At 30.3% G+C, this 20,085-nt stretch overlaps 4 protein-coding genes across 4 annotated transcripts; 1 reads left to right on the top strand and 3 right to left on the bottom strand.

Annotated features, from left to right (window-relative positions):
- Positions 1–48: 48 nt before the first annotated feature.
- On the bottom strand, positions 49–2,188 carry LOC103572389 (pyrroline-5-carboxylate reductase 1, mitochondrial). Its single transcript, XM_008550990.3, has 5 exons — positions 1,933–2,188; positions 1,794–1,864; positions 1,507–1,677; positions 420–638; positions 49–352 (listed from the first exon to the last, which is right to left on the bottom strand). Exons 1-5 carry the CDS (start codon positions 1,997–1,999, stop codon positions 62–64), a joined length of 819 nt encoding a protein of 272 aa, XP_008549212.1. The 5' UTR covers positions 2,000–2,188; the 3' UTR covers positions 49–61.
- Positions 2,189–2,490: 302 nt separating this feature from the next.
- Positions 2,491–7,346, bottom strand: LOC103572453 (dol-P-Man:Man(7)GlcNAc(2)-PP-Dol alpha-1,6-mannosyltransferase). The gene is made up of 8 exons (XM_053741623.1): positions 7,016–7,346; positions 6,781–6,913; positions 6,187–6,360; positions 5,959–6,112; positions 4,878–5,022; positions 4,575–4,801; positions 4,253–4,498; positions 2,491–4,178 (listed from the first exon to the last, which is right to left on the bottom strand). The coding sequence occupies exons 1-8, from the start codon at positions 7,160–7,162 to the stop codon at positions 2,687–2,689; spliced, it is 2,718 nt and encodes a 905-aa protein (XP_053597598.1). The 5' UTR covers positions 7,163–7,346; the 3' UTR covers positions 2,491–2,686.
- A 1,047-nt stretch (positions 7,347–8,393) lies between these two features.
- Positions 8,394–20,011, top strand: LOC103572381 (nuclear migration protein nudC). The gene is made up of 7 exons (XM_008550969.1): positions 8,394–8,559; positions 8,704–8,781; positions 8,843–9,076; positions 9,152–9,370; positions 18,432–18,626; positions 19,364–19,566; positions 19,670–20,011. The coding sequence occupies exons 1-7, from the start codon at positions 8,488–8,490 to the stop codon at positions 19,719–19,721; spliced, it is 1,053 nt and encodes a 350-aa protein (XP_008549191.1). The 5' UTR covers positions 8,394–8,487; the 3' UTR covers positions 19,722–20,011.
- Positions 9,395–13,481, bottom strand: LOC103572380 (uncharacterized). Its single transcript, XM_008550968.3, has 4 exons — positions 11,591–13,481; positions 10,893–11,147; positions 10,086–10,344; positions 9,395–9,929 (listed from the first exon to the last, which is right to left on the bottom strand). Exons 2-4 carry the CDS (start codon positions 11,136–11,138, stop codon positions 9,904–9,906), a joined length of 531 nt encoding a protein of 176 aa, XP_008549190.1. The 5' UTR covers positions 11,139–11,147; positions 11,591–13,481; the 3' UTR covers positions 9,395–9,903.
- Positions 20,012–20,085: the final 74 nt, after the last annotated feature.

Raw genomic sequence — 20,085 nt, 5'->3', positions numbered from 1 at the left:
TTTACATTGAAGTGCGAACATTACTCATAATTATAAATATAAATAATAAATAATATATATATTATTTTTTGCTAAATGTTCTGCAAGCTAAAGTCGCAACTTCGATAGCTCCGATGACAGCTGACCGCATGCCGTATTTTTCCAAATGATGAATTGCCGTTATTGTAGAACCGGCTGGAGATGCGACATCGTCTTTTAGCTGAGCTGGATGACATCCTCCGCTTATATTCTGGTGATGATTGACCATTGCCCCAGCTCCTAAAACTGTTTGAGTTGCCAGTTTGTATGCCAACTGACGGGACATTCCCATTTTTACCGCACCATCTGCCAATGATTCGATCATCATGTAGACCTACGATATAATTTAAGTTACCATGACTATCAGGACTAATTACTTATAAAATAAGATTGTAATTTACGTAGGCTGGTCCCGAACCCGCGAGAGCTGTTACTGTGTCCAGAACACTTTCATCTTCATCGATTTCTTCGCATATTCCCATTGATGTAAATAATTTTTTAACTAAATCTGCATGCTGGTCGTTAGCAAACGATCCTCTTTTAAATACTGTCGCTCCATAACCAATGGATACTGGTAGGTTTGGCATTAATCTGATTACTGGTGTACCTTTTGGTAAATTCTAAATGTTTTTAAATAATAAGTACTAGTATAATTATAAGTGATCAATTAATATGTATATTAAGAGCATCTTCAGACAGTCCTCTCTTTTTTTTTAATTTTCAATGACAACTGTCATAAACGTATTCAAATTTTATTAATTAGTTAAGAAATAATTGAAGCATTAATTAAAAACAAGACGACAGATCAATTCCGCCAAAGTATAGATTTTTTCAAAAAAATTACTTTCAGTTATCAATTGGGAGGGAAACGAAATTTTTTAAATAAATTTATGAGTGTGAATTTAGCTAATAATTGACAATTGTTTAAATTTTTCGATACAAATAAAATGTAAGAATAAAAATTTTAAAATTCGTATTTTGACAATTGAAAAACCCGTACGCGCCTTTTTTTCAATTTTAATATTTTAATTTATTTATTTTAAATTTATAAGTTCTCTTATATCTGCTACATTCACTTGAGTGTGAATTTAACTGACAGTTGACAGTTCAAAAAATTTTGAATAAATAAATAATATGTAAGTAGAATAGAAATTTGAAAATACGTATTTTGACAATTAAAAAATCATACGTGCCTTTATTTCAATTTCATTATTCTAATTAATTAATTTATAAGTTGTCTCATATCTGCTACATTTACACTCATAATAAATTTCAGTAAAATCTTCATGTTAATAATGAAATTAGAATTTTTAAATTTTGTAGGCTAAAATTTATTTATAAAATTTCATTTGACACCTACTTAACACCAATTGTCTTATTTGCAATTAATGCTTCAATTATTTTTAAATTAATTAATAAAATTATACCCCGCTTACGACAGTTGAGTAATTGAATATTTTTATAAAAAATTGTAGCATAAATAATTACTTTTTCTAAATTATCGATCGATGTACCAGCAGCTATTGAAATAATTAATTTATCACAAGTTTTTATTTCCGGTAAAATTTTATCAACAACTTGTGGTTTTACTGAAATAATTAAAACATCTCCATGTTCTGCAACTTTTTTATTCAAAAAAACAACTTTCGACCCGATAGTCTGTAAGTAAATAAAAAAAATAATCATATTCTGTCATATTTATTAACAGCTTAATTTTAAAAAATCTCGTTTGTTTTTTAAATCTGATTTCTAAAAATTTATTTATATATGTTTACCTCGAATGCCTGTTTGCTTTTTAAATCGCTGGGCAAACAGCTCGCTATCAATGAGTCCCCCTTGCATAGGCCTGTAGAAAAATCAATAAATATAAAAATAATATGACACAAGTACGTTTGCAATAAATTGTTTAAATACCGGCTTTAATAAATCCCTTTGCTAAAGCCTGGGCCATTTTTCCACCACCGAAGAAACCGATTTTCATTATTGCTAATTATTAATATTAATTATGTTAATACAGTTTATAAATATATATTTTTTTGTTAATGCAAAGTGCTCTCTGAAAACAAAACAATAAAAATACTGCAATAAGTTGACGCATTTCGTCATTAATGCGGCAGTGGCCGAACGAAAATTATTTTTTAATCTTATCCGAAAATGATTGGAGTGAGGAAGCAAGAGAGTGAGGAAGCGAGTGAAAAAAAAGTATAATAACAAAGTTATTACCTATTCGCAAGCCTGTGATTATCTAGACAGCCCCAGTGACCTTTCCTTTCTTCGGGTCGCTGACATTAACCATTTATCTTGTTAACTTTTAATGAGAAATAAATATCCATCGCGCTTTTTATTTAAAACAATCGATATTACGTGATAAGTCAAAGATAAAAAATCCATTGAGTTTTTATTTATTTATTTAAATATAATGAACAATAAAAAATTACTCAACAATATATTTTATTTATATTTATAAACATGACAATTTGCGTAATTAATTTTAATAAAAAATTTTATACAGTAATTAAGGCACTTTGAGAAAAATATTTATAATTAAAATACATAATTCATTAATTATCATAATTCATTGCGTCGAAAATTTAAATAATTTAATTTTACAAATAAAATTTTAAATAACAATTCAACTAAATTTTAATAAAATTTTAAAAAATATTAACTAGACATTTTTAATTATTTTTTTTTCGCGGGTTTTGAGAACTGGCTTTTTAATTTTTCTTTCATTTGAATTATCAGCTTCAACTGTAATTGGGACGGGAGTTTCAAACCGATCGGCAAATTGATTAATTACATCATTGTCTTCAAGTGTAACTTCATTTTGTTTATTTTTTCTCTGCTGAACTAAATCCTTAAGCGCTTCGCTAAACAATATCAAAGTGTCAGTAATTGGCCGTTCGTCAAATTTATCAGCGATATCTCTGAACTGGTCGTTCTCTTTGAATGACAGCTCATCTTTCAGTTCGTAAAATTGATCAATGACATCTCGCAAATATACTTTTGCATTACCCAGTACCGCTACTTCATCATCATCATTCTCATCCGGCAATTCATCTGTCTTATGATCCTGCAACGCTGAAGATGACTGAGCGCTCTTCTCATAATTTATCTCAACTGATTTTTTCTTACGTGACCAATTATTTATTTTATTATTCAAATTACCCGCCGCCGATGCTGAAAGATCTTTTTCAAATTCTTTAAACTGCTGGATAATATTACGTATGCTCTCTTTGACATTCGCAACTTTTGGTTCGCTCATTTTCTTCTGCTTTTCCTGTTCACTCAGCTCAGCTTTTATTGCAGAAATCTTTTGCTTCGGAGTATTGACATTTAATTTATTTGTAATAACTATTTTTTTATCAGCTTTAGATACTTCAGTCTCCATTTCATTTTTATTCTTAACTATTATTTTTTTTGGCATCAGTTTTTTTTTATTTATCACTATTGGCTTTTTTTCTGATTCTTTTTTTTCATCATCATCATCATCATAACTATTATTATTATTATCTATTGTTAATTCATCAGGTACTTGAGAATTAATATTATTTTTTTCAAAAATTATATCTAAATTATTTCGTTTTTCATTAACAATTTCTACTATTTGTTTAACTTCATCTTTAACTGATTGATATGGTTTACCTCTATCACTACTTTTAAAATTTAATCGATCATCTGTCAAAACCGTTTCGCTTTCAATAACTTGTGGGTCTACATCATCATCATTAATATTAAAATCATTTTCGTCACTTTTTTCAGCAACTTCTTCACTTACTTCATAAATATTTTCATCTACTACTTCTTCGCCTTCATTATCATCTTGACCTTCACCTTCTACATCATCATCATTTTCTTTTTCGTCAGCTCTAAAAATTTCTTCAGACTCCAAGTCAATAAAATTAGTTTTCATTTTGACAGGTCGTTCAAAATTACTATCGGGCTTCTTCATAATAAAAATCATGGGTTTCATTTCAATTCTTATTGGCGGTATCATTTTGTAATTTAATGTAATGCGTGAGAACCCGTCGATCGAGTCGATAACTTTAAAATTAGGCTGCTTATTTATAAACAAAGTTTTACTTTTAGCTTCGATAAACAGATGAGTGAACTGTAAAATATCTGGATCATCATACGTCAAATTTTCTTGCTTCGAATACCTGATAACAATAATAATTATTTATAATTCAGATAATTAATGAAGACCAAGTCTAAATAAAATTACAAATTGTACCTCCAGTCTGGATTTATTTGGGTAAATCGGGAAACTCCAGTCTGCGCAGTAAAAGTATCGATATGGACATTAACATACGGAGTATCTTTTTCTAATTGATGTAATCTCGTGATAGCACGTCCACCAGGATAATTTGAACTCGATACACATAAAAGGAACATCGTAAATGCTGCATTTAAAATAAAATGACTGAGAACTGCTAACGCTAGCAATGAATTCCACGTTGTCTTTTTTCTATTATTCCAGCTGGACAATAAAATATAAATAATTATTAATTATATATTTATAAGGATGTAAAAGTATAATTTTCTAACAAACTTACATTCTTTGACACGCGGAAGCTGTCGCGACATTAAGCAACGGGAAAACATAAATAATAAATCTTAGTTCTTTATGCGGCAAAAATGAATACAAAACAACAAATGTTATTGCGGGTACTGTAAGTGCACGTACTCTGGCATCCCACAGCATTCCTAAAGGTACTAGTACGTATGATAATCCAAGACCACGTGGCAATGCTGAATAAAAATACCACAGAAACGGAGATGTCTGTAAATTAATTAAGAAAAATATTTTTTTTTCTCTTCCAGGCCTTTAAATGTAAATAATTTTCATAAAAGGATACGCCCCACTGGCTACTTTTATTCAGTACTGTATTAAAATAAAGTACTTCACCCTCTGGCCACAATATTCTCTTCCAGAAATATGAATCTATTACTAAAGTTAATGCTAGAGAACATATGCCGGCTGGTATACATATTTTTAGTACTCTGAAAAATTATTAATTGCAATTAGTAAAGTTTTTTATTTTTTTTTACCGGTACTAGGCATTAATATTCCGGATAAAAATATTCCTATTAATTATTCTTTTGTTTGGTAGCCAAGTGATAATTTTTATTTCATGACCAAAGTAACACTTTGATTGTGTGTCAAAACCTTTCTACTTTCTATCTTTCTACCTTTCGAAATTCGAATCAAATTATTCGTCAATTTTCAAACTATCCGTAAATTTTTGAGTTATTTGTGAGTTTTTAAATGACTCAATTTGAATTTAAAAAATTATGATCAGCTCTCGCTATATGGCAACGCTTGACTAGAGCTAGAGCATTTCCAAATGCACTTTTTAAAATATTAAGTTTTTATTTAACGGAGAGCTTAGTTTTAAAAGTAACAAAAAATCATTTTTTCATAAATTCATGCCAGAGCTCTATTTATTTCTGATAAAAATTTGAATTATTGGAAAATACAATTTTAAGTCATTAAAAGAAAATTTTGTAATTATTCCTTAAGTTCGAATTATTTGCACATTCCAACTTTCTATTGATACGATCGGAGCCAAAAAAGTCTAGTGAACTTTAGTACATTATTCCAATAGTAACTGGAGGCGAATAGTAACCTATTATTATGCATTTACATGCGTTGGAGTTTTATATTATTCGATAGTAATCGGACAACAAGTATGTAAATTTAAATTATTGAAAGTTTTAAAACTTCTGATAGACCTTTCACATGTCACTGCCCATTTTACGGCAATAAATATATTAGTAATTCAGAATTAATTACCATAAGAAAGTGACAGTACAAAAATTTATCGATACTTTTTTTAAAAAAATTAAAAATTCAAGTTTGAGGTCACTAATGTAATTTTTATTTCATGGACCGGAATATTATTGCTTAGTTCTATTACTAATAAATATGTTTTTTACCTTGGTATTGTTAATTTTTTATATGCTATGTCATATAATAAAAATAAACCCAAGAGTAATGCTAATTCTGCTCTAAATATAATAATTGCTAGTGCTGATGACCATATAAATAAAATATGACTTTGTTCCAACCACCCACGCAGAGCTAACAAAACTGTAATTATTAATTTAATTAATTGACTGTTTAAGTGCAGGCTTAATAGCTGAATTAAATTAAAGATAAATTACCTAAAGGCATTGCCATAATATTTGGCAAAGGTCTACTGAGATAATACATAAAGTGATACTGCGTCACCATAATTGCGACAAACCAATTTGTCAATTCAATACCAAATATTTTTTGCAATGTTTGCCGGTATAATCTTAGAGTATAAATAACTAATAAACCTAAAACTGCTCTCACTGAAAATAATTATCATGATGAGCGAGTAAATATGATTTATTCATTTACTTATAGTAAAAGTAAAAATTAAATGAGTATCAATGCAGCTAACAATTGGCAATTTTTTAAATTTTTGAATAAACAAATAAAATGTACCCAAGTAGCCCACATGTCTGCGACATATAAGAGAGAAGTTTTGAGGCTTTTTGGCATCAATAAGGCATCAATGTGTTGATAAAATAATCAAAAATTTGTCACTGAAAAAATATCTGCTTTAAAGACTTGACATAAGTGACGACAAAAAGAACATTACAAATTTAAATTTAATTATTTAAATTAATTGATTTGTTTATTTAAAGTTTATAAATTGTCTCATGTCTGGTACATTCATACTCATAAAAATAAAATATATAAATATGGGAATTTATGAAAGCGCATACCTGCATACTGAGAACAAAATTTATTCAACCCAAAATATTTAATAGTAGCGACAATTGGATATGAGAATGCAGATACCACCAGAGATCCCAAAAAGGTTCGCGGTACCACTCCTGGAAATTCATGATGGTCATACTGTAAAATTATAAAAAATAATTTCCTTATAAATATAACTGCTGGATATAGACATTTATGTTATGGAAAATTTGTTCTCATATTTAAATTATAGATAAACACCTCGTCGAGGTTATGACCATGGTAAAGAATATCGTGGATTGCTTGCAAGTTAAAACTTTCTTCGACTTTGGTAAATGGACAGTATAACAAATGGACTGCCGCTATTAAAATTACTAATTTATCCATCTCTCCATGTTTTTCATTCATTTATTTTCGTAGATATATATTTTTATGATATTTTAATAAATATTTAAAAGCTTTGTTTATTTATTATAATTATTTTATTTTGAGCACATATTTGAAATTTAACACATATGTATTTTTAAAACAGCCTATATACACGTTGTACTAATTTTGTATACTTACAACGTATACAATTATAAATTCAAGTTTTATAACAAAAAGTATTTAGATAATAAAAGTAAATTTGTATTTTTATGCATGCCACTGTCATACCATCAGCTGGAACTAAATATTTTAAAATAAATATAAAATTTAAATATTATTGGCAATTAAGTCACAGAAAAAATTAAATATATAAATAAATTAGTGCCTGGACTTAATAGTAATTATAATTCTTAATTACAGATTTATAATTCTTTCTTTTAAATTAAATTATTTTATGAGTGTGAATGTAGCTGACAGTTGTCAATTTTTTAAACTTTTGAGTAAATAAATAAAATGTAAGTACAATAAAAATTTAAAAATTCGTATTTAGATAATAATTTAAAAATTAGTACGCGCATTTTTTAAAATTTCATTATTTTAATTAATTTATTTATTTAAAATTTCTGAGTGTGAATACAGCAGATATGAGACAAATTTTAAATTACAAATAAACGAATTGAACAATTAAAAATGTAGAAATAAAAAAAATGCACACACAAATTTTTAAATTCTATAAATGCGCATTTTTTTATTTTATTCTCATATTTTTAAATTGACAACTGTCAGCTACATTCATACTCTTAAAAATTACAAATTGTCATTATTGGGATATTGGGAATGTAGCAGACATTTGTCAATTTTTATAATTTTGAAATAAATGAACGAAATGTAAATTGAATAAAAATAAATAGATGCGCATTTATAGAATTTGAAAATCAGTGTGCGTATTTTTTTAAAAATTATTTAATTTGTTTATTTACAATTTAAAATTTATCAGAAGTGTGAATGTAGCAGACAACTGTCAATTTTTTAAATTTTAGAATAAATGAATGAAATATAAGTAGAGTAAAAATTGAAAAATGCATATTTAGATAAATGAAAAATCCGTACCCGAATTTTTTTAAATTTCATTGTTTTAATTAATTAATTAAATTTCTAATTTAAAAATTGTCTAATGTCTGCTACATTCACACTCATTTTATTTTATCTGATAGTAGATTGATGGCGTTGCTGTAGCGGTTGCCATGGTTAGGTTGAAGATTGAAAAAAAAAAAAAAATATAAAACGTTTGTGGTAAATGTGACGTGATATTATTGATACTCGTGGTGATAAACAGTAATTGAGTTTAATAAAAATATTAAAAAATGTCAACAGACGAAAAGTTTGATGGAATGCTGATGGCTATGGCCCAGCAGCATGAAGGAGGTGTCCAAGACGTAAGTTAAATTATTTATTTTTTAAAATAAAAATTTTTCGGTATCTTTAACCTATAAATTTCTTTCTAGTTCTTTCTAGAATTTTATCTGGCTGATTGATTTTAATTTGACTTAATTAATTTATTTTATTTTATTTTGTCCCAGTTGCTGGACACGATTTTCAGTTTTTTGGCGCGCAAAACTGACTTTTACACCGGAGGTGGTGAAGGTGCCGCTGAAAAGGTAAATTTTCATAGCGACAATCAGTTTTTTTATTTAGTTAATTTATTATTTAAATTTCCAGTTAGTAAACAGTAAATTTAAGAAACACCAAGCGACCGCTATCGCTAAGCACAACCGAGAGCAGGAAGAGCGCGCGGAGCAGGAGCGAAGACGAAAAGAAAAATTAGAGAAAAAAAGAAAAGAAGAAGAGGAGGCCGCCAAGATGATGTTGGATGATGATAGTCCCTGCAAAATTGAAGAGGTAACTGATGAACTGGCCGATAAACTCAAAGCTCAGTGGGCCAACAGAACCAAGGTATTTATTTTTATCTCCAACTATATCAAATTATTATAAAATATGATTTTTAAAAATATAATCTTATGATTACAGAGTGAAGCTGATTCATCATCAGTTCCCGGGCCCAGCACCGCAGCAGCCAATGGTGAGCCTAAAAATTCCTCCGTCGACGATAAAAAACCAGAGGATTCAAAAGTGAAAGATATTGATGATGAAGAAGATGAATCAGAGAAAGGCAAACTGAAGCCCAACAGTGGAAATGGTGCAGACATGCCCAACTACAGATGGACGCAAACGCTTCAGGAGGTCGAAGTAAGTACTTTTTTATCTACAATCTCATTTTATTCATACACTTTATTATTTTATAAATTATTGTTTATTTATAAATTTAACTCAAATAGAAAATTACTTTTTCTTTTTTTAACTTTTACGCACTAATACAAGATAAATAGTATCACAGATACAAAGAGCTTCATAGGCGACAATTTATAAATTTACATATAATTAGTGATTTTTTTTTTTTTTTTTTTTTTTTTTTTAAATAAACTGTAAATCACACGTGCGGGATTATACAGTAATTTATTTATTTGACAGCTAAGTGTGCGTATTCAAACTAACAAACAAACAGTTTAATGGCCGCTCAATTTATTTATAAAATACACAACACTTCCACTCAATGTAATACATATTTTCCTCCAAGAAATGATGCATTGGAGGGAGATTTAAAATAAAAAAATATAATAAACTTAATTCGTCGGTTAACTGGCATCGACGAGTACCCTGTCGCCGTAATTTAAAGTGAACATCGTCTGTCTCTCTCTCCCAGTGGTATTTAAATAATTTATTCAATCATACTTATCACGAACTCTCACTGCAAAAAAAAAATAAAATAAAATTAAACATTTAATTAATCAGTAGTAAAATTGAAATAAACAGTAGCAGTAACAGCAAAGTAAAATAATTGAATAATTAGTATTTGTAATTTATATGGATGTGGATATATAAGCGTAATTGAAATGATGCTTACTCTCCATGTAAAGTACTCCGGCTAATAGACCAACCATAAAAAGAAAACTCATCGTACAAACAAGCACCGTCAGTTGATGTCTTGCACACCATGACTTTTTGTACATAACCGCGGATCTGCCTAGTCCATTGACGACTGTAAAGTGCGTACTACTTGCTACTGATACGGTATCCAATGATTTTTGTGGTACAATCGTTGGCGGATGTATGGCTGCTAAATTTGCTGCTGTTAATAGCAAAGTGCCTGACGATGCTATACTCTATTAAATTAAAAAATGAAAACAATGAGTAATAGTTTTTTACACACCTAGAGAGGAAAGTAGGACATTCAGTGAAAAAATCACCACACCCGCGTCAAAAGTTTAAATTCCTGCCCTGCTTAGAGGGAAGAAAGTCCTTCTGTCCTTTTATGAGAAAAGAAATGATAAAAATTAGCGCATGCGCCATTATTCCTATAAACAGAGGGACATCCTACCTTCCTCTGGTGTGCATACAATTTTTCACCAGTTCTGCACCTGAAAGTTTGAATTTTTGCTCTGTTTAAGGGAAGAGTGGCGCGTGTGCTAATTTTTATCATTTTTTTTTCTCATAAAAGGACAGAAGGACTTTCTTCCTTCTAAACAGGGCAGGAATTTAAACTTTCGATGTAGATATGGTGAATAATTGTATGCACACCAGAGGAAGGTGGGCGCCCCAATCCACGTGTTTGCCAGCCTCGCCTTCAGCTCGGGTAGACAATGTTACACATGTGGGTGTGTAATTTAATTCAAAAAATTATCAAGTTAATTTTCGGAAAAAATTAACTTACGTGTGCACTGACTGTTGACTTTTGTGATGAAGATGAATTTTTAGCAGGTGTATTGTTGCCAGAATTTGAGTTGAGGTTGTTGTAATGATGATGCTGGACCCAATTATGGACAGAATACTCGTCGCTACTCTCTTTATCACCAACTCTACCGATAACCAAAGAAGGTCTTGGGATGTGCCAATTTTTATAGTTTGGATCGGTCATTGCCACAAGCGTCGTCGGTTGCGTTTCGCTCGTCGTCAACATGATTCAATCCTAAGTTATAATTACAATTAGTACCATGAAGACAGTTTAATAATTAATTATCAATGGATAATTAAATCTTTTATTATTTTAATTATAACTTCAAAATTAGCGTCAAGATGTAATTAATTTAGTAAATGGTAACGTGTAGTCTTTCAATAGCATTACGTGCTCGTGAGTGTATGAAAGCAAAAAAAAAAAATTGCAATTCATTGCGTAATAATTTTTAATTTCTTAATTACTGTCACATAATAAAAAATAGTAATTATTAGATTTACATGTGCGTGTACATGTGTTCAAATATGAGTGTCGAAATATATATCTCGTTTTATTTACTATATATTATATGGTCTATAAAAGTAAATAAAATAATACACTTTATGTGAACGTGAGCATATTAAATTATAGTTACAGTATATCTGTGACATTTTATTTCAAAAGTACAATGAACTTACACAAATCTTCAGTAATAATAACAACAATAATAATAATAACTGTCTTATTATTTATTATTATTATTACAAAAGGTCGTTTCCTCGTGGCAAAAATTAATATTTCCTTTTTAAACTTTGCCGGTAATAAAAACAGCCGCAGAAAGTAATTTTTTTAAAAATTTAAATAATTATCCTAATTATTTATCGCGGCTTGTCTACACTCCCGACCACTTTACTTTGGTCTACGGTCTTGACAATATTCAAAAACACACACAGTAATGTGCTCTGTGCGCTGACTATCCACCAAGTTCAAATAAAATTATTTAAAATTTTTTTCCCGAACAAAATAAAATAAAAAAAAAGAAAAAAAAACCCAATGTTAAATTGGTAATTTGCTAAAACTTGAATTATTACATAAAAACTTTCGCGCAGTCAGAGACCGTAATGTGGACATGAACTATGAACATTTGTGGTAGTTATGATTATGAAACTTGTATTGGAAAATCGTGCACAGAATCACCTCGCGACTAATATTATACTGTGTGTAGTTTTCTCGCGGATGTAGATTGTCAATTTAAAATTATCGAATCTCGATCCTAGATCTCGATGCCGATTATCAAGAGTCTCCTCACTCTCTCGCACACACGCGCACGCGACTAGAGCGTCTGGTCGTTGGACTGACTCTTACCGATCTTCAGCCGGTTTTATATACCTTCGTATCTCCCACCGCTTGGCTTTACTTAACATTAAGTATTAGTGTGGTTTTGTACAGCGGGGCATGTATATAAATACGAGGCTGAAACGTCCGTTTTGCTACAGCGAACCATACCGGATATACTACAATACAATCTTACTATAACTCAACTATTTTTCAAGTCAAGGGACTTGACGAAATAAAACGCCATTTTTATTATTACTTTTTACATTTACTCTACGCTAGATTTTTTTTACACTCATTATTTATTCAGATTTCCCAATAAACTGGCGTGGCTGATAAGAGAGCTAATTAAATGTTTTTAATTCACGGATCGGACGTAAAACTGAAAACGAAATTTGTTATTTTCCATACGACTCTGGTGATTATTCAAATAATTTAAATTATCGCTGGATTAAATCTGAGGATTTTAGTCAATAAAACAAAATAATTAGCAATAATTAATGAGTAATAATTAAAGAGTGTGGAAGTTTTTGTTAATTAACCGGAAAAGATTTCGAGATTGTTAAAAGAGAGAGGAGATTTGAGGCGAGGTCGAGTTTTAATAAAACAAACCACATCTATCTCAATTGGCAGTTCAAGTATATATGGGAATTGCAACCGGGCCTACATATACACAAGAGCTAAGGCAACTGTACGTATATAGCAGCCAACATATAGGTTCTGATAAAAGTAACAAAGATCCTTTAGCGAACCGCGGAAGTCTTGTCTGGCCTATAGTCATCCTGTCATAATTCATTTGAAATTAATGCCCGGGTTTTGTGTTACAATCAGATCAATTGTATTTGTACATACCGACTGACAGGACCTTTTATCAAGCCACGCAAGTCATTAATTTGAAATAACAAATAAACAAGCAGAGCTTGTTCTCCGACTTGGGCTAAATAAAGCTGCATAAAAACGAAAATCGTTACGTTGCTCAATAGTGAATACATTAAGAGTAATTTAATTAAAACATGATGATAAACTCCGGCATTTACTTATATTTTTATTTGAGATTAATCTAGATCCCAGGTCAAGGTCCTTCTCATTTGCCATCACGCTAGGATACCTCGGGCCTCTGGATCTCCAGTCTCCCATGTACTAGTCTTGCATCTATCTCTGGATCTTGCAATATTTTAAATAATTATTTTAAATTATTTATTAAGATCCTCGTAACTGGTAATACTGTAGATTTAAATGAATATGCACGTCGGTGGCATTCCCATTATATTTATACAGCCATAGTTATGACTATAAGTATGATTAAATAAAAGTATTTATACTTAAATGTTTTATGTTTCACACAGCATTTTCGTGTGACCGTCATCCTCATCATCAGCACCAACATCATCACCATCAACTCGTAGCATAACCGATTTCATTAAATGCGTTGAGTTCGCAATGCTGTAGCTCTATACTTTTTATATTATAGGAACACTAAATGTGTGTGTGTGTGTGTGTGCGTGTGTGCTGATGAAGAACGCCGAAGGCAAACCGCTTTGGTGTGCCGGTTTATTGTGAGATGTTGAAGAAACACTCACTCTTATATTTTATATATATTTAAACAGTACAAGTAGAGGAGAGACAACGTAAGCAGGCTCTTGATGATATATACAAGTAGCAATTGTAGATGTTGATGTAGCTGTTGATATTGATGTTGTTGTTGTTGTTGTTGTTGTTGTTGTAGCTCTGGCTGTTGTCATGCCGGTGATTGTAGATGCTCGTGAAGTTACCGTGTGTTGCTTACTTGTGATGCTTGTGCTGGTGAAGGCGGCAGTTCCAGCAGCATTATTGCGCGTGAGATAAGAAAAGTGAAAGGCTCGCATGTATAGTCAGCCGACGCCCGCAGACTATCAGAGAACCGAAGCATCCCGACCTAGTATAACCGATTGTTATTAAAATGTGATCAGCCAAATAGTTTATCGTACTTTTGCTGCTGCTGCTACTGAATTTGTAATCCGATACGGGTCTAATTTATATTTCATGTTGCGATTTTTTAATGCCAATTTATATCCGATTGTCGAGTTATGTAATCACAAGGATTTAAGTTATGGATGAATAGTTCTCGTGGGTATTCATATATTTATAGTTATCTTTAATATGTATGTATATAGAGAGAGAGAGAAAGATGAATGTATGCAAGTATAACACGGAAGAGTTTTTAACTGTCATAGGCAGACAAGGCCGGGCCTTGAAGTTGTCAAGTGACTCAACGGTCCAGAATATGGTTATTGTTAACATTTCTACTCGCATTGTTTATGCTAATTCGCAATATTATTACGAGAGGTTTTGCATTGATTATTAACATAACTCGCATAATATTTTATCAATATCTTGAAACTTGCGTCAGCCTCAGCACGCACCGATATTTTTTTAAATTTCGTTGGATAATTTAGTCGCGGACCTGACGGATTTCAGCTAAACCTAAAGTTAATACTACAACTTTTTCCACCATTAATAATTTTTACGGAAGCTAATTATGCAGACTGATGGTCGTTTATAATTTAATGGCTAAGCTGCGGTGACAATAATTGTGGCCAGCAATCTGTGGTAACAAAGAAATACCAGAACCTTGAAAAACCAGCGAAATGCTTGCATTGTTTTTTTTTTTTTTTTTTTTTTTTCTATCTCAGGTCACTTATTTTTTCCCACATTCTTACAAAGATCACTTTTATTTATGTTATTTTTTATCTCAACTATTTTTAATTTGAATTTTTTTCAGTAATTCTTAAGATTTATCGTAAATCATTTGAGATTTATAAGTTAAAAAGTTTATGAAGATAAATAATAAAAGAGTAAAAGTGTAAAAACTGCTGGCGGGAAGGTCAGAGCAATGGGTATTTCCGGCGATTGATATTTTGACTCAGCTATCTGAAGAGAAACCGGAGGTTCGGATTAAGAGTCCGAGAATAAGAAAAGAAGGGAAATTTATATTTTTATGGAATTTTTTCTTTCATCATCATCTTCGTCGTATTGAAGACGGATAGGAGCTGTGTTAAAAAAAATTTCTTTCATTTAATAACCCGTATTAAATTACTCTATTGATATCTCGGCTCTCATTGTGTCGTGTTAGCTGGTGGCACACAAAGACGAATGATCTCCGGCACGTAGTTGCCGCGACCTTGTAGGAGAATACTCAACCAGGATCTGAATCGATAAAATAAAACAAATCTACACAACTAAACTCGATGGTGGTGGCAACCCGACGGTTTCATATAAAAAATAAAATTACGAAAGCAAATGCTCTGACTTTACACCAATCCGTGTTATATCCTGTGCACTCTATTCTGCTATATTCCGTCAGCTGTTTTATGTATAACGTCTTTACTAATGACGCGGAGATGTAATGGCGCAAGTACCATCTTCATAATTTAACACTTGATGATGAGAAAAACCATATTAATATATGACAAAAAAATTACAGTGATGAAATATTTTTGCTAAACCGATAATAAGACTTACGCTATAAAAGTAAATCTATATACGGGTATGTTCTCTAATGTCTTGCATTATGTGTGTTCATTATTTAATTTTTTACGACTCAAGGCTATTAAATTTTTTTAAATTATAATATTTTATAGTTCAGATACAATGATCTTTAAATTATAAAAAATGCACTTATTAATTTTAAAATTTTTTAAATGTGCATTTTTTAAAAATTGTATTTTATTAATTATTTGCTCAATTTATTAATAATTTTAAATTTCTCTGATGTCTGTTACATTCACACTCATAAATTAGCAGACAATTGATAATTTTTGAATTTTTCTTAAACATCTTAATTTAAAAAAAAAATTAAAAACTAAAAATATGCACATGTAGAAAATTTTAAAAACTACAGGTGCAATTTTTTGAAATACCGTATTTTTTTTTTGTTTTTAAAAAAATTCAAAAATTATTAGACGGCTAATTTCAGTATCATATTTAATGCATCTGTTTAAATATATAATTTTTATTATTACAATTAATCGTAATAAAAAATAATATTTGAAATATTGAGTAAAGAATCAAGACAACGATATTTTGTATCTACGAGCTAGCTTTTATATATACAGACAAAAAGTAAAAGGCAATAAGAAACGTGTACTTGACGCGAGAGACTATTTAATTGAGCGTCCTTAACTCTTGCTTACAATCTAGTTCCTAATTTCTGTTTTATTTAATAATAATAATAATAATAATAAACATAAACATTAACATAAATATTCACCGAGTAATTTATTCCTGTTTTTATTTCGGAGTATGTTTATTTTTTTATGCCTATTATGTATGCATATATTATTCATATAAATTTAGTCTGTTATATATTTGTTGTTTCACTAGAGTAAAGGTAATTCGTGTAGAGAGTGTGGGTGTTTCGCCAATAACTATCAAAATCTGACGTCATAACAAAAGGAGGTTAATCGCAGCAGCAGGAGCGTAAAAAATAAAAAGATAAACTAGTAATGTAACTATCCTAGCTTGTCACATTCCTCAATACATGTATATATTTCTACATGGACGGTAATTTAACGGTTGTATAAATAACTGCCATGTAGCGGCATTAAAAAAAATCTCCAGGCGCTATTGTCTATATTGCCCTCCTGAATTAAAACTTCTAATACCCGTTGTTAGATTTCGTTTACACTAATCCAAGCAGAGGAATAAATGATAATAAAATGTATATATTTTCTGAGTACCAGCGAGTTCGGGGATGAGAAAGGATGAGAGGTATCATACAGAATCAGCGTTGCGTGAAAGAAACAGATGACAAGGACGTTAAAAATTGTCCGCAGGCCGTAGTCGTGTATCTTGAGCTGGGAAGAGAAGAGGGCAGGGGAAAAGCAAGGTCGTTCTTTGACCTGCTCACGGTTTTGCCGTGATGGCAGACTGGCGCCGATTTTTGATTCCGTTTCCAATCCTCTTTAGTGTACCTGCTATACCTTAAAAATAAAAAAAACTAGTAATAATAATGATAACAACAATAAGGAACCGGTCCATCTCTCACGCGAGCGTAAATCCCGACGTAATTCACATGGAATTCGGTTCTATTCTGTTTGTCGACCAGAAAAAAACACGTTATTATATTTCCATCGTATCGTTTATGCCGTAACCGTTCAGAGATATTTTATTTTAAAATAAATTAATCAATGTGCTGTTGGTCATCGTCGTCATCACCATGATGATCATCATCATCGTCATCAGCTTAGTCCCGACTACATTAAGTATTTTTTAGTAACAACCTTTTATAACGATGTTATCTCGCTAGTTATTTTTTTTTTTTTATTAGCAGTTACTTTAATACTTAATGCTGATCTCTGGGTGTTGAGTATTATTAAGTAATGAGACATGTAACTGTAAAATAATCTACTGCATAAGTGGTGATGATTATTTAAATATATTAAATAATGTACGATACGATGTGAGACATGTTATAAATGTTATTGCGAGACGTGATTTTGACGTATTTAAATTACTCGCGCTAAAATTCATGACAAAGAGCAATAAAAGTGCTCGCTTATACCCGTACTTTTTTTTTTTACTGTACATACGTTTAAATTATTTATTCATATATATGTAAATTACAGTTACATATGGGGGATAAACGTATGCAAAAAGTAATGTGTCTTTAAATGCTTTCAACTTATCCTTAATACGCACATGTTTCTTACCCTTGGCCCTTTTTATGATTCAATGACGAGCGTTAACGCAAGTACTGCATCAGCACCGTCAGTATGTATAAGAACATGTCGTCATCGTGGACACAAATCACTGTCTAAGACAATACATAACACGGTGTTGAATCGAAGAATGCATCAAACCATCAACTCACACGTGCAGAATTTTCTGTAATATCGTATATAATTTATCATTATTATTTTTTATTATATTTACCTGGATATGAATGTGTGATTATATTTTTTAACAAATTTTTTTACTCGATCTTTCATGGCCATAATTTCTCCGTTCCCAGTATAGTTTTTTGTTTTTGTTTTATTTATACTTCATCTTGTCTGTCTTATTTATCAAATTGACACAATCGGAATGGAATTTTTTTTGTAAATATCGCAAGTCATTTATACTATTATTAATATGTATATTTTTTTTTAGCTGCACTTAAATTTATGTGATACATGAGTAGTATTAATGGTAATTTATTTTTTTTTTGTTGTTACTTAAATCTAGGTAAGAGTGCCACTTAAGGTCAACTTTGTCGCCAGGCCCAAAGATGTTAAAGTGGTAATTACAAAAAAACATCTTACTTGTGGTATTAAAGGTCAGCCGCCAATTATAGACGGCGATTTTCCGCATGAAGTTAAACTTGAAGAATCCACTTGGGTCATTGAGGATGGAAAAATTTTACTTATAAACTTGGAGAAGGTATGAAAACAATTATATAAACTATCAATTGTAATAATATTTACGAGGAATCTACAGCCATTACGTCACTGTTCGAGTATTACTGCCAAATTTATTAAATATGATTTGAATTTTGTTTATTTTTATTATCATTGAAATTTAATAAGACGAATCTTATCATTAGTGTGCAAACTTATTTATTTCAACGATTGTATAATCAGGGTATTCTTTAAAAAAAATCTACAGACGATCAAATTTTTAATTTTTATTATCGAAGACATGACATGGACTAAATTTTTCTTATTCTTTCTTAATTATGTATATATTCAAGTCATATTAATTGACAGAATAATTGAAATATTAAATTATTTAAAGAAAATAAATACGATCGGCTTTTTCCCGCGTAATTTAAATGTAATTCTAATGATATAAATAAATTGATTTATATTGATACTTGGCAACTAAAAAGAATTTAAAGGCATTCTTAGACAGGGTAGTAATTTTTTAAATTAGCTGATAAAGTTTTGATACCCTTATGACACTTGAAAGTCATTTAAAATTTAAAATAAGTGGAGGGCACTCTGAGAATGGCCTTAAACTGAAAAGGCAAAAATTCAAGTCAAAAGTTTTTCAACGATATAGATATGGCTGGAACAAAATTTTCCTTACTCTTAATAATATAGATAACTGATATTATTATTAATATTAATGCTATTGTATATTTTTAAACTTAATTGAACTTTGATCTTTGGTGAAAGGTTAATAAAATGCAATGGTGGGCACATCTTGTCACAAGTGATCCGGAAATAAGCACTAAAAAAGTAAATCCAGAGCCGAGCAAACTCTCAGATCTTGACGGAGAGACACGTGGACTCGTTGAGAAGATGATGTACGATCAGCGGCAAAAGGAACTCGGGTTGCCGACATCTGATGAACAAAAAAAGCAAGATGTCATTAAAAAGTACGTTGAGTTTTGTTGGATAACATCTTTGATAATAAACATAAAACGCAACACTCTAACAAACAATTATTAATGCCAATAAAATTTGAACTTTCTATTTTAGGTTTATGCAACAACATCCTGAGATGGACTTTTCAAAATGTAAATTCAACTGAGCACGTTATTTATTATTACTTTTTTCTTTAAATTGCGCTGGTCTGATTAATTTTTATCCTTCAAATTTTAAATTCATTTATCATAAGTTTAATCTTTATTCTTAAATAATTTTATACTGAATTAAGTCACACATTTCGTTCTGTTAATTGTAAGCATTGAGGTCATTAATTCACAGTTTATTTTTTTTTTCTTTTTTATCTTTTTGTATGTCACAATTGAGACCTAATACATATGTCACTTTAAAGACTCTGTCACTGTAAGTTTAAAATAAAATAAATAAAATATTGGATATATTTGTTGGTAAATACCACGGACGATGGAGCCATTGATTAAGAGACAGGATTCTGTTGTGCAGTTATATAT

The sequence above is a fragment of the Microplitis demolitor genome, chromosome 8, assembly GCF_026212275.2.
Source record: "Microplitis demolitor isolate Queensland-Clemson2020A chromosome 8, iyMicDemo2.1a, whole genome shotgun sequence".
NCBI lineage: Eukaryota > Metazoa > Arthropoda > Insecta > Hymenoptera > Braconidae > Microplitis > Microplitis demolitor.
The sequence above is the reverse complement of the archived record's forward strand: the minus strand, read 5'-3'. Positions and strand labels throughout refer to the sequence as shown.

What these genes read in the sequence shown, in the direction of transcription:
- LOC103572389 (XM_008550990.3), bottom strand. Translation starts at nt 1,999, where the DNA reads ATGAAAATCGGTTTCTTCGGTGGTGGAAAAATGGCCCAGGCTTTAGCA. An exon ending in AAAGGGATTTATTAAAGCCG is followed by an intron (nt 1,865 to 1,932) that starts GTATTTAAACAA and finishes ATTTTTCTACAG; the next exon opens with GCCTATGCAAGGGGGACTCA. An exon ending in AAAGCAAACAGGCATTCGAG is followed by an intron (nt 1,678 to 1,793) that starts GTAAACATATAT and finishes ATTTACTTACAG; the next exon opens with ACTATCGGGTCGAAAGTTGT.
- LOC103572453 (XM_053741623.1), bottom strand. Translation starts at nt 7,162, where the DNA reads ATGAATGAAAAACATGGAGAGATGGATAAATTAGTAATTTTAATAGCG. An exon ending in AAAAAATTAACAATACCAAG is followed by an intron (nt 5,023 to 5,958) that starts GTAAAAAACATA and finishes ATAATTTTTCAG; the next exon opens with AGTACTAAAAATATGTATAC. An exon ending in GCTTCCGCGTGTCAAAGAAT is followed by an intron (nt 4,499 to 4,574) that starts GTAAGTTTGTTA and finishes TTTATTGTCCAG; the next exon opens with CTGGAATAATAGAAAAAAGA.
- LOC103572381 (XM_008550969.1), top strand. Translation starts at nt 8,488, where the DNA reads ATGTCAACAGACGAAAAGTTTGATGGAATGCTGATGGCTATGGCCCAG. An exon ending in GTGAAGGTGCCGCTGAAAAG is followed by an intron (nt 8,782 to 8,842) that starts GTAAATTTTCAT and finishes TTAAATTTCCAG; the next exon opens with TTAGTAAACAGTAAATTTAA. An exon ending in AAGCAAGATGTCATTAAAAA is followed by an intron (nt 19,567 to 19,669) that starts GTACGTTGAGTT and finishes TTTCTATTTTAG; the next exon opens with GTTTATGCAACAACATCCTG.
- LOC103572380 (XM_008550968.3), bottom strand. Translation starts at nt 11,138, where the DNA reads ATGTTGACGACGAGCGAAACGCAACCGACGACGCTTGTGGCAATGACC. An exon ending in AGTCAACAGTCAGTGCACAC is followed by an intron (nt 10,345 to 10,892) that starts GTAAGTTAATTT and finishes TTAATTTAATAG; the next exon opens with AGTATAGCATCGTCAGGCAC. An exon ending in CGGAGTACTTTACATGGAGA is followed by an intron (nt 9,930 to 10,085) that starts GTAAGCATCATT and finishes TTTTTTTTGCAG; the next exon opens with TGAGAGTTCGTGATAAGTAT.